The sequence below is a fragment of the Musa acuminata genome, chromosome BXJ3-11 (genome assembly GCF_036884655.1).
Source record: "Musa acuminata AAA Group cultivar baxijiao chromosome BXJ3-11, Cavendish_Baxijiao_AAA, whole genome shotgun sequence".
NCBI lineage: Eukaryota > Viridiplantae > Streptophyta > Magnoliopsida > Zingiberales > Musaceae > Musa > Musa acuminata.
In genome coordinates, this window is record NC_088359.1 from 3,356,611 (window position 1) to 3,369,709 (window position 13,099).

A 13,099-nucleotide genomic window follows, 5' to 3' on the forward strand; every position below is an offset into this window, starting at 1 on the left:
CATTAATTAAGAGAAAGGAATCCCTAACATTAGGAACAAATACATCTATTTTTTTGAAATACTGGTTTGAAATCAATCACGGAGCATATTGATAGAATAGCCATCTCCCATAAATTTGCAAAACTCAAATTTCAAGAAATCCATAGCGAGCACAAATAGCTTCCAACACCAACTGGAGTTGAAAGGGGAAGAGGCACTCTTAGATTGGATAGTGCCATACTTAGCATAAGCAACCTTGACCCAAACGATATCAGCACTATTAGGAAAATAAAAAAAATTCTTTTGACATGCAATTGCATATTTGGTTATGTGCATGTCCTTAATGCCCAAGCCACTAATGAACTTAGGCAAAGTGATGGTGTCCCAAGAAAGCAAGTAAAGAGACCTTTATAGAGTTGTCATAGTTGGACCAAAGGAATATCTGGGTTAATGAAGAGATTTTATTAATAACAGTACAAGGAGACACTTAAGGAGTGTATAGGGATGGAGTTTAAGTACAAATTAATCAAGGTGACACAACCAGCTTGTGATAGAAGGGAGCCTTGCCATTTACCAAACTTGCTGGTAATCGGTTGAATGATACTATTTATACTAGAAATCGAAATGTGACAAGGGACAATCCAAATATTCACAATAAATGAAAGATTTCGACTGCTAATATATCGATAAACATTTCTTCAGCGGATCATTGAAATGGAGACGCCCTGTGTAGATTTTTTGTTCCCGCTCCCATCTTTCTTTCGCTGAAACTACTTGGAAAGTGATGATGGAGGGAGCCATGTCGGCTTGTCCCGAAGCGTGGATGATTTTTTTTTGTTCTTTTGAAAAGTAAAGAAGATTATATTAGATCAGCTAAAGCTGCAAAATCCGAAGAGGTCAAAGTCGTCCAACGAAGACGAGAAAAAAAAAAGGTGATCATTCATCCAAAAAAAAAATAGCATGGTCACGAGCTACAAGATCGAGAAAGCGATCAAAATATTTAAACCGGACAACTTGAAGGAAACCGACGACCGGGATAATGGTGTGGAGACCCACGAGTCGCGCTGTTAGGTTTGAAGAAGTTGATCAGCCGGACAGGACACCAAGGTGATGTTACGTTAAAGCGTTCAGCATGCAGTCCCGTGAGCACCGCATCCAATCCGATGAAATGATGACTTCGGCAAAAACATCCATCCAATTTTTATCCGAACAATTGCGCACGCTGTTGCTATCCCACTCGCCGTTCGGCTTTCGTCTCCCTCGCTGCGTATCCAACGCATCGATTCCTTGGGATAAGTTATTTAAACGGGACTGCAGTGGCCACTGTGAGCTCGATGACCAAGTCGTGTCTTCGGCGGCTGGTGAGGACAGGCTGTACAAGAAGGAGGAACTGTTCCAATCACAAGCCTCCATATATAGGTGTTCTAGCGTCGATTTGTCTGCAAGCTTGATTTCATTCATCCATCCCTCCCTCCCTCCCTCCTGATGTATCATCAGCCAGATGGAAATATAGGGTGTTTATGAGGTCTGTTTCGCTGAAACTAATTAAAATTTAAGTGAAGATAGGTTTTAGGAAGATGTTATTGTAATTAGAAGAAAAGTTAGGAAAAGCTATATCATAAGTCCATCATGTTTCGTCAACATTCTCAAACACAAATACCGCACATCGACTGTCCCAGTCTCGCTTCATTCTCTAGGTAGTTTCGGCGAACGAGAAAGCAAGCTGTGCAAAAGTATTCTGCCAAGTCCAGACCAATGGGATGCAAGACGAGAAGAAGCAGCTTACGTTTTGGAGACGACTTGGTCAACAAGGCCGGCGTCTTGATGGAGACAGGACCAAGAAGACCGAGCGGGAGGAATCGTTAGAGATTTTTAGCCTATATATAGGCGTCCTAACGTCGAGTTGTTTGTGACCAAATCGAGAGAGAGAGAGAGAGAACGAGAGTAACGCAGCATGGATCCGAGACTAGAGGAAGCAGCTTATGCGGGAGACCTCACTTTGTTGCGGCGTTTGCTACAAGAAGACCGGCTCCTGCTCCACAGGCAAGCCATCGCCGCGGCTCACCTGTCGGACAGCCCCCTCCACCTCGCTGCATCGCTCGGACACTCCGACCTGGTCCGGGAGATCCTCGCCGTAAACCCGGAGCTCGCGCATGGCCGCAACCGCGAAGGCCTTTCCGCCTTGCACCTGGCCGCTGCCCAAGGCCACTTATCCGTGGTGAACGAGCTGCTGCAGTACGCAGCCGCTGCCAATCTCTGCTTGGCGACCGACAACGATGGCTTCATGCCCGCCCACACTGCAGCCTTACGAGGCAAGCTTGATGTTTTGACAGTGTTACTGGATGCGTGCCCGGAGTCCGCGCGAGCTGTGACATCGCAAGGTGACTCCATCCTTCATCTTACTGTGAAATCAAACAGCTTCGAGACCGTGCAGTTCTTGCTGAACAGAGCTGGTGAAAACGATGAGCTGCTCAACTCCGGAGATGCGAAAGGCAACACCGTCCTGCACCTTGCTGTGGCCAGAAAACAGCTCCAGGTAGGTATTCCTGATCCCAATTAGAGGAAATGAATTTGTCTTCTTCTTTTCACCAGGTCTTTATGCATCTCTGCACCTCCTGATACGAGAGCTTTCTCACAACAAAAGATAAATACTATTTGCATTTCATTCATAAAAAATCAAATGGAAATACCGAGGAACTTCCTGTTCATAGCTCTGGTAATACGATTGAATGCAGACCGTGAAGTTGCTTCTGGGAAGGCGAGGTATCGAAGTTAACGCCACAAACATGAGAGGCGACACCGTCCTTGATATGCTATTGGATTCACCCTGCCAACATGGAGATCTATTGTTGGGAGAACTGATTCGGGCTGCAGGTGGAAGAACCGCCGCAGAAGAAGGGAAGACTCAGCCGAAATCGTCACCGAGCGATGCCAGAGCCTCTGCCACTGTCGCGTCACACAGAAGCCGACCAAATCGTTGGCACCCCTTCCGACGCCAGGCTCGACCTTCTAAGGATGACTGCAGCCCCCTAAAAGTATGGTCTGAATCTAAAGAAAGGTACAACAACAAACCAGCAACACTAATGGTGGTGGCGACGTTGATCGCCACCATCACATTCGAAGCTGGGCTGAACCCCCCTGATGGGTTAAAGCAGAAAGATGATGGGAGTTCAAGTGAAAGGGAGGCAGTCAAGTTATTCCTACTGTTCGACATGTTCGGGTTGTTTGCATCCTTGAGCATCATTCTTTTGTTGATTTGTTGTGTGCCAAGACAACAGAAAATTGTGACGGGAATCCTAAAGTGGATTCTATGGCTGGCGGTGTTCTCGACGGCATTAGCATTCTCGATCGCCATTGTGCGAATGTTTTCCTATCAGCTCTCCACTGTCATCCTTCTCATGAGTTGGTTCGGAATCCTCAGTCTCTTCATGGTTTGGGTGTCCTTTAGAGCGATCAGGTGCTTGTTGCGCAAAGGTGGATGCTGGAAGAAGAAAGATGGAGAAGGAGAAAGCCAGGGAGGCCCCACAAGGGCCGTTGCCATCCGCACGAAGATTGTGGTGGGCGTGTTGATAATAATTCTTTCAGGAGTATTTTCTTTTGTAAATTATTTAGTGTTTATTTATATAGTAAATAGGTCAATAATAGAATAATATGACCTATCATTATTCTTGTATGGTTTATCCTTTATCATCTTTTAAAGTTACTTTATCTTATTTTCAGAATGTAATTTGCTTTAATCATTATTAACTTTGGTTTTGTTGTTACAGATGATTTATGAGAGTTTTGTGGAACATTATATCTCTTACATATTAATGATGTATTTATTTAAATAGTACAATGATGCACTAATATATTTATAAAATCTTAAATATCTGAATCATTATCCAGACTTGAATCAATTAGAACCGACATAATATTAAATGGTGCATAAAAGATAACAAGGATTTAATGTATAGAATTATCAATTATTAACAACTATGTGCCTATACTTATGTTGCACATAATTTTATGTATCGAATCAAACACTCCACCTTATCCACTTTGATATAATCAATAATCAATCTCATCATTTTGATATTAAATTGAGGGTTCATGGGTATTAAGATTGAGAAATAAAAGAAAAAATCAAAACTTTATAAACTCCCAGTGTCACCATCTATCAGAATAAATCGGGTCAACGACACTCATCATGCAGATTCCACATGAGTCCAAAAGACGTGTGTACCGGCTTCATCGGCAATATGGCAATGGCGCAATACATGATGCTGTCCATGTATCATCACGTACGTACGATATCATGACGTGGTGAGAGGACGAGTGCAGCAACATCATACCTAACTCATCCCTTTTCCTGGACGACGTCATGCCATGGTCGTACCGCAATACAAGTGTAAGTTTGGAATCGGAATCGTGATGCATGGTTGAGTCGCAAATAGGACCGCATCGTTATCGACAGTACTCATTTCCTATCCATCAATCATCACAGTTTTAGGTTTAGAATGTAGGAATATTTACATAATATATATATAATATGGAACACATAATTTAAGATGGTTTATTTATATGCATCGTGACATTTTATATTATTATAGTGGTTATTATATTATTATATAAATGACAATTCTCGTCTATAAATCATCGTTTGGAAGAAGAAAATTCATCGAAGAAAAAAACTTGATATGAAATTTTCGTTAAGTTATCTGATTTCACGGTCATAATTATCTCATTAAGCTGTGTCTTAAATGAAAATAATTAGGAAATCAAGATCAGCAAACAATCGTAAGTGCTAACTAATCAATCCTGCTGATGAATTGTGTCGTACCTGTAGCAACAGTGGTCCTTCGCTCAACTCCTATCCATTCATCATATACATGCGTACATATAGCAGCTGTTCTGACGTCTCATTCCTTTCGTCATCCGCCAGCTTCTACTCGTCCTTTTTGTCTTTGTGCCTTTTCTTCAGGGTAGAAGCAGGCTAGCATTTTAACTGTCAATCTCAATTCCAATCATAAAAAAATTTACTTTGATAATGTGAATTGCTCAAAGTATTTTTGTATAGGGTAGAGATTTTATCAAGGTTTCTTCGTAATACTTTTGACTCTTGCCGTAAATATTTTTAATCCATATTGGGTGATGATATGATCATTCAAAATTGATGTTTCCAATATTAACTAGTTTAATCAGTAAAAAGTTTACCGTAAAATCATATATACAAAATTTATCTTTATTATTTATTATAAAAAAAAAACTCAACGATAGTGTTAACGAACTCTTATGTTGTTGCCGAGGTGACAATACGACTCAGTCCAGTCTTGAATGTGCAGAGGCATCAGAGCGAGTGGTCAATTGATTGAAACATTCGTCGAGTCGGTTGAGGTTGAGAGTCATCTCCGAACGCGATCCTCTTCATCGTTATCGAGTTCCTACATACAAATCGAAGTCAAGAGGGGTTTTTCCTAACTTAACTCCTCTGAAGGTCAAGTATCGAGTGGAGTTTTGAGAATTCTTTCTCCCCCGACGTCGATCAGGAGGTTAGCTTTTATATTTACAAGCTTATATTTACAAGCGAGGGTCATACGTGATCTGATTATGGTAGCCGACTCCTCAGGTGATTGGCTTATACTTTCGTGCGAGTGTCGATCGACCCGCACATATCTACGTCGCACGACGCCATTTTGAGCTTTTCGAAGTGACTCTGTATTATGCGATGTTGTTTTGTACAGCTTCGGATGGTGTGGGAAGGGGCGATCGCCCACCTGACTTCGAGATGCCACGTCGACATGATGTACCATCTCAACTTTGAGGCTCTATGTTTGCACTAATATATTTGCTAATTGTGACCGTATGGGATACCAGAATATGTTCTATCACATAATATCACATCAACCACATATTTATATAAATACCGTGACACCTCATATATATACATATATATGTATATATATATACATATATACATATACATATACGTATATATATATATATATATATATATATATATATATATATATATATATATATATATATATTTATATTTATATACACGTGGAACCCACTCCACTGGTCAAGTCCATGAAACGTGATAGTTATGTCTCAGCCCATCTGGCAAAGCCCAATAAGATAAAAGGTCGTGGTGCCTTAAAAGAACGAATGGAGGAATCCGCTACAGTGGCTCTCAAAGCACAGCGCCTAAAATAAACCCACCTTTCTGTACCTGAATCGATCGCTTGCGAGCCATACGCATCAACAACATGCTTTACGTCTCCGTTGTTTGGCCCGAGAATAAGCTGGTGACAAGAAAGCAAGCAGGTTTGTCCGCCCCCATGAATGCAGAGTCGTCCGTCCTCTGTGTTGCTTGCCCCCACCATAAGTTATCCCCCAAAGATTTCTTTTTCTTGCTTTCATTTCCTTCTCTCTTCTTTGTTACCGACGGAGAAGTTGAACCCAAAGGTGAGCTTTGCTGCATTAGTGAAGCGTCTCATTCTCCCCTTGCCCCCCCTGTCGAACGAGACGGTGCACGGAGCAGCCCCCTCGGCGCTTGTATCGCTGGCACAGGCGAAAGCGAGTGGCTCGCGTTTTGAGACGCATCGAGGAGGCATTTATTGGATACAATCCAAAATGAACAGCGCTTTGGACACTAACAAAAGAGAACCCACACCCACATATAAGAATTTATTTATTTATATTTAATCTTTGAATTTTGCTGCTAATCGACTTGGCTATTAAACCACCTGCTGATCTGATTTATTAGTTGAATTATTTTTAGCCACATCGATCACAATTCACTTTTGTTGTAGTTACTCTTTCATTTATTCTTTGAGGATATCTTAATTTGTTGTTCCATCTCTTTCGATTTGTCCCTTCTATCATCTTTATTTTTTCGCTTTTCTCTCTTATCATTATTTCCTTTTAATTTCTTATCTTATTATCTTGGTTGCATTTTGAGTTTGGATTTTTCTTGAATTCGAAGAGGCATTTCACAGATATATTTTTGTTATGATTTTTAATAAAATTTTATTCTTTTAAATATTTTATATTCGTAGACGCCACAATTATATTGTTGTATTAATCTCTCTGTCGGCAAATATATTTTGCCTTTATTTAGAGGAAATAAGATTTGCAAACAAGTCCAGATGATTGGATAATGCTCTGAAAAGAATCCGCGACAAGTTGGTGGGTGGTGAGCTATCAGTTCGTCGACAATTTGATTCATTTATTTGTTCATATTATACCCCATCTTAATCTGAATCCAATGCCCAAGGAAGAGGCCAAACCACATATCCATGGAAGTCCAGACGAAGGGCTTCCGAGGTTCCACAGATTAGCACACATGTAAATCTTGGGCGTTGGATTCACTTGTTCTTGCATGCATTCATGTTCTTATCCCCTTTTGAATGAGAGGTCGACAATGATCTGCGTCTTCTCTTTTCGAGCTTTGATGTGAATCTTGTTTCAGATCACCCAAGTCTTCTTCACTGACCGCAACGAGGTTTACTGGGGGCAGTGAGCGAGCTACGTCGAGTGGAATAGATACGGAACTACTCGGTTGTTGTTTTACCATAGTTAAGCTTCATCATTGATCGTCCAAAGACTGCTGCAGAGCAGATTGTTTGCGAGCACGCAGTCAAAGGCGACGGAGGCCATCGGCTCTTTTTTGGCCATATGGGAATGGAGGAGTGGTGGTGACGCCGGGGGCCACTCGTCCTCCGCTGCTTTGTCCTGGCTCGGTCTCGGAAGCCTTGTTGCATGGCTTTTCCCAATCCCTGAAATGCTCCTTCCTGGGCCTCGAGATCAGCGACCGGAGCCAATCCCAGGGAGAAAGGGGTGCGCAGACACCCACAGAGAGGGCAGGATGGGTATCCGGCACGCAAGCGATGGTGGTCGTCCGGCCATGAACAACACTGCCTCTCTTTTCTGCGAGTAGGAACGGCTCTCCCTGCGTCGAGTGAGTTGGAACGGGAAGATCAACAGCAGCAGCAAAAGCGATCATTGCCGGGCCAACTTGTGGTCGATATGCTACTGTTGTGGGTGTGTGACTCCAACGCTCCCGCACATCTCGTCGCACATCCTGACTCCTTCTCCAGTCCATCCTCGTCTCTTTTCCTTTATGTTCTCATGTGGTGTGGCTTTTGGCAGTGGTCCTGGCGTCAGCAGTAGCCGACGGAGGAGGAGGAGGAGGAGGGGCGGAGAAGGTTAAAGGGAGAGGAAGGGGAACAAAAAAGGCAGGGGGAAGCAGGAAGCGCAGCACAGAGCCAATAATTTCGATCCCCCCTCCCCCAAACCTATCTTTTTCTCTCCGAAAGTTAGATTTCAGTTGCCTCAGATTCCCCTCGCCACTCTCACTTTTTTTGTCCCTTGCTTTCTTTGTTTTCTTTCCTCTCCTCCCCTTTCTTTCCCCCCTCTCTTCATGGGAGTCTCCAACCGGGATCGGGGCCTCTTCTTCTCCTCCTTCCTTCCTTCCATGGTTTGTCACGCTTTCATGCTGCTTGTCCTTTCTGCTTCCTTCTGGTCTTATCTATCGTTCGGCTCCCGTTGATGTTTTATGCTCGTGTTATTTGACAGGAGATCTTTTAGGCGTGGAGCAAAATGTTTACATCAGTGGCTATGCGTGAGAGCATTGGTGGTGTGGCGACGACGACGGCGACGGAGATGATGATGGTGGCGTCGACAAGAGGAGATTTGGACCTGAACGACGCGCCACCGCCGGCCTACGAGTACCCCGTGATGGAAGGATTGAAGCACGCCATGATTCAGCATGAGATGGTGTTCAAGAACCAGGTTGCTTTTTGGCCTTGTAGATATCAGTGATCGTATGAATCCCTTCCTGTTCTTTCTTCTCTTTGTGATCTAAGCGTGAGGGGAGTCTGGGTTTCGAAATCTGTAGGTGCGGGAGCTCCATCGACTGTACTGGAGGCAGAGGAGTTTGATGAACGAGGTTTACTGGAAACAGTATGTTCCGATGTCACCCCACCAGCAACCGGCGGAGAAGAAAGCCGGTGACATGCGATCTTGCTTGCCTACGGTAAGATGCACCGGCTAGGGATTGTGACAAAACCTTCGGTGAGCTTTTTGGATTTTGATACTGAGTAAATGCCGACACACAGGTGAATTGGATGGGGATGAAGGGAACTTCTTCAGAATTACACACCAACAGTCTCAAGAGCTTTGACCTTCATCTTCCTGCGGATCGAAGTATTCATGATGCTGCCAAAGGGGTCACTAATGCATTCGTTGAAGTACACAGTTCTGGTTTCGGTGAATGTGTTCTTGGTGCAAGGCATTCATCTGGTTTCAAAGCAATGACAGATGATGCTGCAAATCCGAGTCATTCTCGAGTCACTGTTTCATCTGAATTTTGTTCAGTGAGCAGAATCTGGAATGAGTCTGGTCATAGGCTGTCAGAGAAATGTTCCCATACGGAGCATCAAAATGAGAGATGGCAAGAACAGAACATCCACTCAAATGCTGGTGAGCTTTTCTACTGATTGAAAGCTTATATGTTTTGTCGCAGCAGATGCATAGTTCTTGTGCTAATGAAATATTTTTTGCTCCGCGGATAGCAGAATAGAAAACATCATGTACTGTGCCTCTTTGTTCGGCTAAACTTAAAGATGTCTATATATAACACTCAAAGTTATTGTATTATTCAACCTTTTCACTTATTCTCGAGTAGTCAAACACCAAAACTTATGCGACCATACGAGAAAGATTTCCTATTTATTTATTCATTCAGTTTTTGTAGATAGATTTTGTCAAGAAAAAAGAATGGCCTATTGCCTCTTTCAAATCATGTTTCAGACTGTTCAAAGATCGCTTATTTGAATAGTATCACAACAACTATATTCCTATTCTATTGCTGCTATTTTTTTCATGTAACGATATCTAGGACTCTGCCTTTGACATTAATGAGGATGCATGTCTCTAGTTTTCTGTTGTGTCATGGTGATATTTTCCCATCGCTTTAATAATCATGTGAAGGCTACATGTTTGCATTTGCTTGTTCGACAGCAATTTCAAGGGGGTTTCACAACGATGGTTTGGTCTTGAACCAGATTACTGAACACATTCCATTAAAGAGAAATGTTCCATCTACATGAACCATTACTAGAGATAGATTTCATCCTTATGTATCATATTGCAATTTTCTTTACCATAGTGTACAATGCCATCATAACAGGTTTGTCCGACCTAATGACCTTCTCTTCCATACTCCATTGATTTACTATGCTTGAAGATACTTCCTAATATATTATCCAAGATCAGGATGCCTATTTAATGACATTAGAGATGCTTTAGACTTTCCTCCTCTTTGTCAAACTAAGCAACATCTCTGGTCAGTGGAAGATTTTAAGATGTTCCAAATTATGAATGTTCATAGATCTGCAACTGACTAACTGAATATCAAAACAAGCAACTATTACTAATATAGAGTGTTATGTCTCCTACGGCTATTTATCATTTGTTTCCTTGTTTTCCCTCGCTAGAACTGTCTCAATATTAATGCTTGATTTGAATGTACTTAATTGTTTATTTGACTTAAAAGTCCAAACTGGTTATTATTAGTTCAAGTTGGCCATCACTAGTGACACAAAAAGCTCAACTTGACATTCCTGCTGTGTCAAAATAACCTGTTAATTACTAAGGATTTTGTTGACAATCGGTATCTTGAAACTATTATCTGAATTAAGAGTGGTTGTCGCACTAGCATAATGATAGCATTACTACTGTTTGTTTGTTGTCGTCAGCACCGTATAAGCGGCAAATTCTGACCTGTGTTTGCTTTTAAGAGTCTGAATGTCTTTTTAGTGCAGCTAATATATGAACTTGATCTCCTACTTTATACTTTCTAAATAATTATTCAGGATTAAAAGAACATGGAGGCTTTCTATCTGCTGATTTTCTCACTGAGAAGCAACAACCAAAATACAAACTTTTTCACATTGACCTGAATGTAGCTCAAGATGATGAACCTGTCGATGTTTTTCCAAATACCGTAGAAACATTTCCTTCTCCATCCACAAGTTCATCAGTTGTTTGCCATGGAGATAAATTGAGAATTTCAAGAAGCAATAGGAGTGAAAAAGAATCCACTGTCACGGTTCAGCCTGGTCTTGTTTGTCTTGGTTCAGAAAACTCAAGGGAAAAGAGTGATAACTCTTTGCCTCATGAAGCTAGAGATTCTTATCCTCCTTCAGTGCAAGCATCAGTACAAAGTAGTAATGTTACAGACAATAATTGGAACTACAAAGAACACATTGCTGACAATGAAGTTTGCGGGTCTGGCATCAGGAGCTCTGAAGAATGTTGCAAAATTTTGGCGGAAAGATTTTCTAGGGACTACAATGGGAAAACTCAGGGCAGGACTAATGGAACAGTTCTTACAGACTTCCATTGCGCTGGAAAGAAAAATATTGACTCATCAGCTGGTCAGATTAGCTTTGTTGCACATAGTGGTAACAGAAAGAATGCCTCAATTTCCAGCAATAATATGGAAAACAGCTACTTACATGCATCTGCCAGGAATACCAGTCTGCCACCAAATATATGCGGAGGATTGGAAGATAAGGAGACACATAACGAAGGGAGTGATGAAGATACTGTTTCAAGTCACGCCATAGCTCCAGATGAAAAGCATCGAGATGAACTTAAACAGTGTCCTATTGGGATTATGCACAATCAATTAACTGGAGACAGTGAATGTACCTCGAAGAAGAAAAGTGTAGCAGATCATGCAGTTATCTCCAATTTAGAGAATTCTGTAACTACTCACTCGGACTCGGTAATGCCTGAAGGGATTTGTAGGAAACAAGTTCCAAATATTGAAGCCTCCAGCCATACCTGCATACAGGACAAACCATGCAATTCTAAGGCATTACCACCTAAAGAAGATCTAGCTCGAATCACAAAACTGGATAATATTATTTTGAAGGCAGCTGAAATGCTTCTATCTATGTCTTCAGAGAACCCACTACATTCCTTAGATCAATTGGCTAACCATGGGCAGGCAGAATCTGAATTCACTGAAGGCAATGATCAGCCTCGGTCTTCTGATTCTTTTGAAATAATGACTCTCAAGCTGCCGGAGGAGGTCACGGATGTTAGCTCAATCTGTGCTACGCAAATCGACAACGAAACAAGGAAGGACGTATGTGGTGTTAGGCTACGTAGGGGAACACGATTACGGGATTTCCAAAAGGATATATTGCCAGGTATGGTCTCTCTTTCTAGGCATGAGATCTGTGAAGATCTTTATGCCATTAAGCATGAGTTTAGGAAGAAGAGATCTCGCAAGGTGCTTGAGGATAATTGGTTGCGTCCCGTAAGGAGTAGGCGCTCGAGTCTCTACAATGTCAGCAAGAGGCGCTGAGAGTCGAAACCGTGTCAAACTTACATTTATGGATTTTGCATTCAAGATTTTAGAGACTCAAATTCTGTAACATAGAGCTTTCTATCAGTTGATAGATTATTGCATTTACTTTTAATTCATTCTCTTTGAAGTCCTTTGTCGTACTTTGGGTTGATTTTCAAAGGATCCATCATTGCATCATGATATCTAGATTGGTCCATATGAGTCAAACTGTGTTCAAGCAAGTCTACCTAATCCATTAGAGGAAGAGGCAACAACAGGGTGGATCTGAGACATGATGCACTGTTTCCATGAGACTGAAGTAGACATTTGCTGCTGTATCAGATCATTGGCCCTCCGCAGGCTAAGATGTTGAAGAACAATAATACAGCTTTTCTAAGAGTTACAGAGCCATCACTACTACCAGTTTTATGCAAAGGAAGTGCATGTAATCACCTCAGAGGTTGCCTTGGAAATCAATACCACCTCTTATTCTTGTGTCTATTATGGTTTCCAAGATATTCTTTCATTAGCAACAGCCAAGGTTCCTCAACCAATGCTACATCAGAAGAAGAATCAATTTGCAGTATGCCTCAATCCATGCTGGGCCAATCTCAATCTCTTCATGTATTGATGCTTTAGTCAGTTCAGTGGGTGCATAAAGAGTGAATCTTTTCTTGTCTTCATTGATTGCTGCCCCTTCTTCTATAGAATTTATTCTTGCATCTCAAATCACTTCCTCTGAGATGCCATGGTTTCCACTGTCTGATGTAA

The 13,099-nt window shown here is 41.8% G+C and overlaps 2 protein-coding genes across 3 annotated transcripts; both read left to right on the top strand.

Annotated features, from left to right (window-relative positions):
- Positions 1-1,879: 1,879 nt before the first annotated feature.
- Positions 1,880-3,747, top strand: LOC135652725 (ankyrin repeat-containing protein BDA1-like). Its single transcript, XM_065173912.1, has 2 exons — positions 1,880-2,515; positions 2,715-3,747. Exons 1-2 carry the CDS (start codon positions 1,934-1,936, stop codon positions 3,627-3,629), a joined length of 1,497 nt encoding a protein of 498 aa, XP_065029984.1. The 5' UTR covers positions 1,880-1,933; the 3' UTR covers positions 3,630-3,747.
- Positions 3,748-7,226: 3,479 nt separating this feature from the next.
- Positions 7,227-12,489, top strand: LOC135653202 (uncharacterized). 2 transcript variants are annotated; one of them, XM_065174870.1, is made up of 6 exons: positions 7,227-8,007; positions 8,116-8,443; positions 8,542-8,757; positions 8,864-9,001; positions 9,084-9,447; positions 10,842-12,489. In XM_065174870.1, the coding sequence occupies exons 3-6, from the start codon at positions 8,566-8,568 to the stop codon at positions 12,344-12,346; spliced, it is 2,199 nt and encodes a 732-aa protein (XP_065030942.1). In that variant the 5' UTR covers positions 7,227-8,007; positions 8,116-8,443; positions 8,542-8,565; the 3' UTR covers positions 12,347-12,489. The 2 variants fall into 2 exon arrangements, with proteins under 2 accessions (XP_065030942.1, XP_065030940.1); XM_065174868.1 differs by lacking the exon at positions 8,116-8,443 and having other exon boundaries at positions 7,229-8,007.
- The last annotated feature ends 610 nt before the right edge of the window (positions 12,490-13,099 follow it).

What these genes read in the sequence shown, in the direction of transcription:
- LOC135652725 (XM_065173912.1), top strand. Translation starts at nt 1,934, where the DNA reads ATGGATCCGAGACTAGAGGAAGCAGCTTATGCGGGAGACCTCACTTTG. An exon ending in TGGCCAGAAAACAGCTCCAG is followed by an intron (nt 2,516 to 2,714) that starts GTAGGTATTCCT and finishes GATTGAATGCAG; the next exon opens with ACCGTGAAGTTGCTTCTGGG.
- LOC135653202 (XM_065174870.1), top strand. Translation starts at nt 8,566, where the DNA reads ATGTTTACATCAGTGGCTATGCGTGAGAGCATTGGTGGTGTGGCGACG. An exon ending in AGATGGTGTTCAAGAACCAG is followed by an intron (nt 8,758 to 8,863) that starts GTTGCTTTTTGG and finishes CGAAATCTGTAG; the next exon opens with GTGCGGGAGCTCCATCGACT. An exon ending in TGCGATCTTGCTTGCCTACG is followed by an intron (nt 9,002 to 9,083) that starts GTAAGATGCACC and finishes GCCGACACACAG; the next exon opens with GTGAATTGGATGGGGATGAA.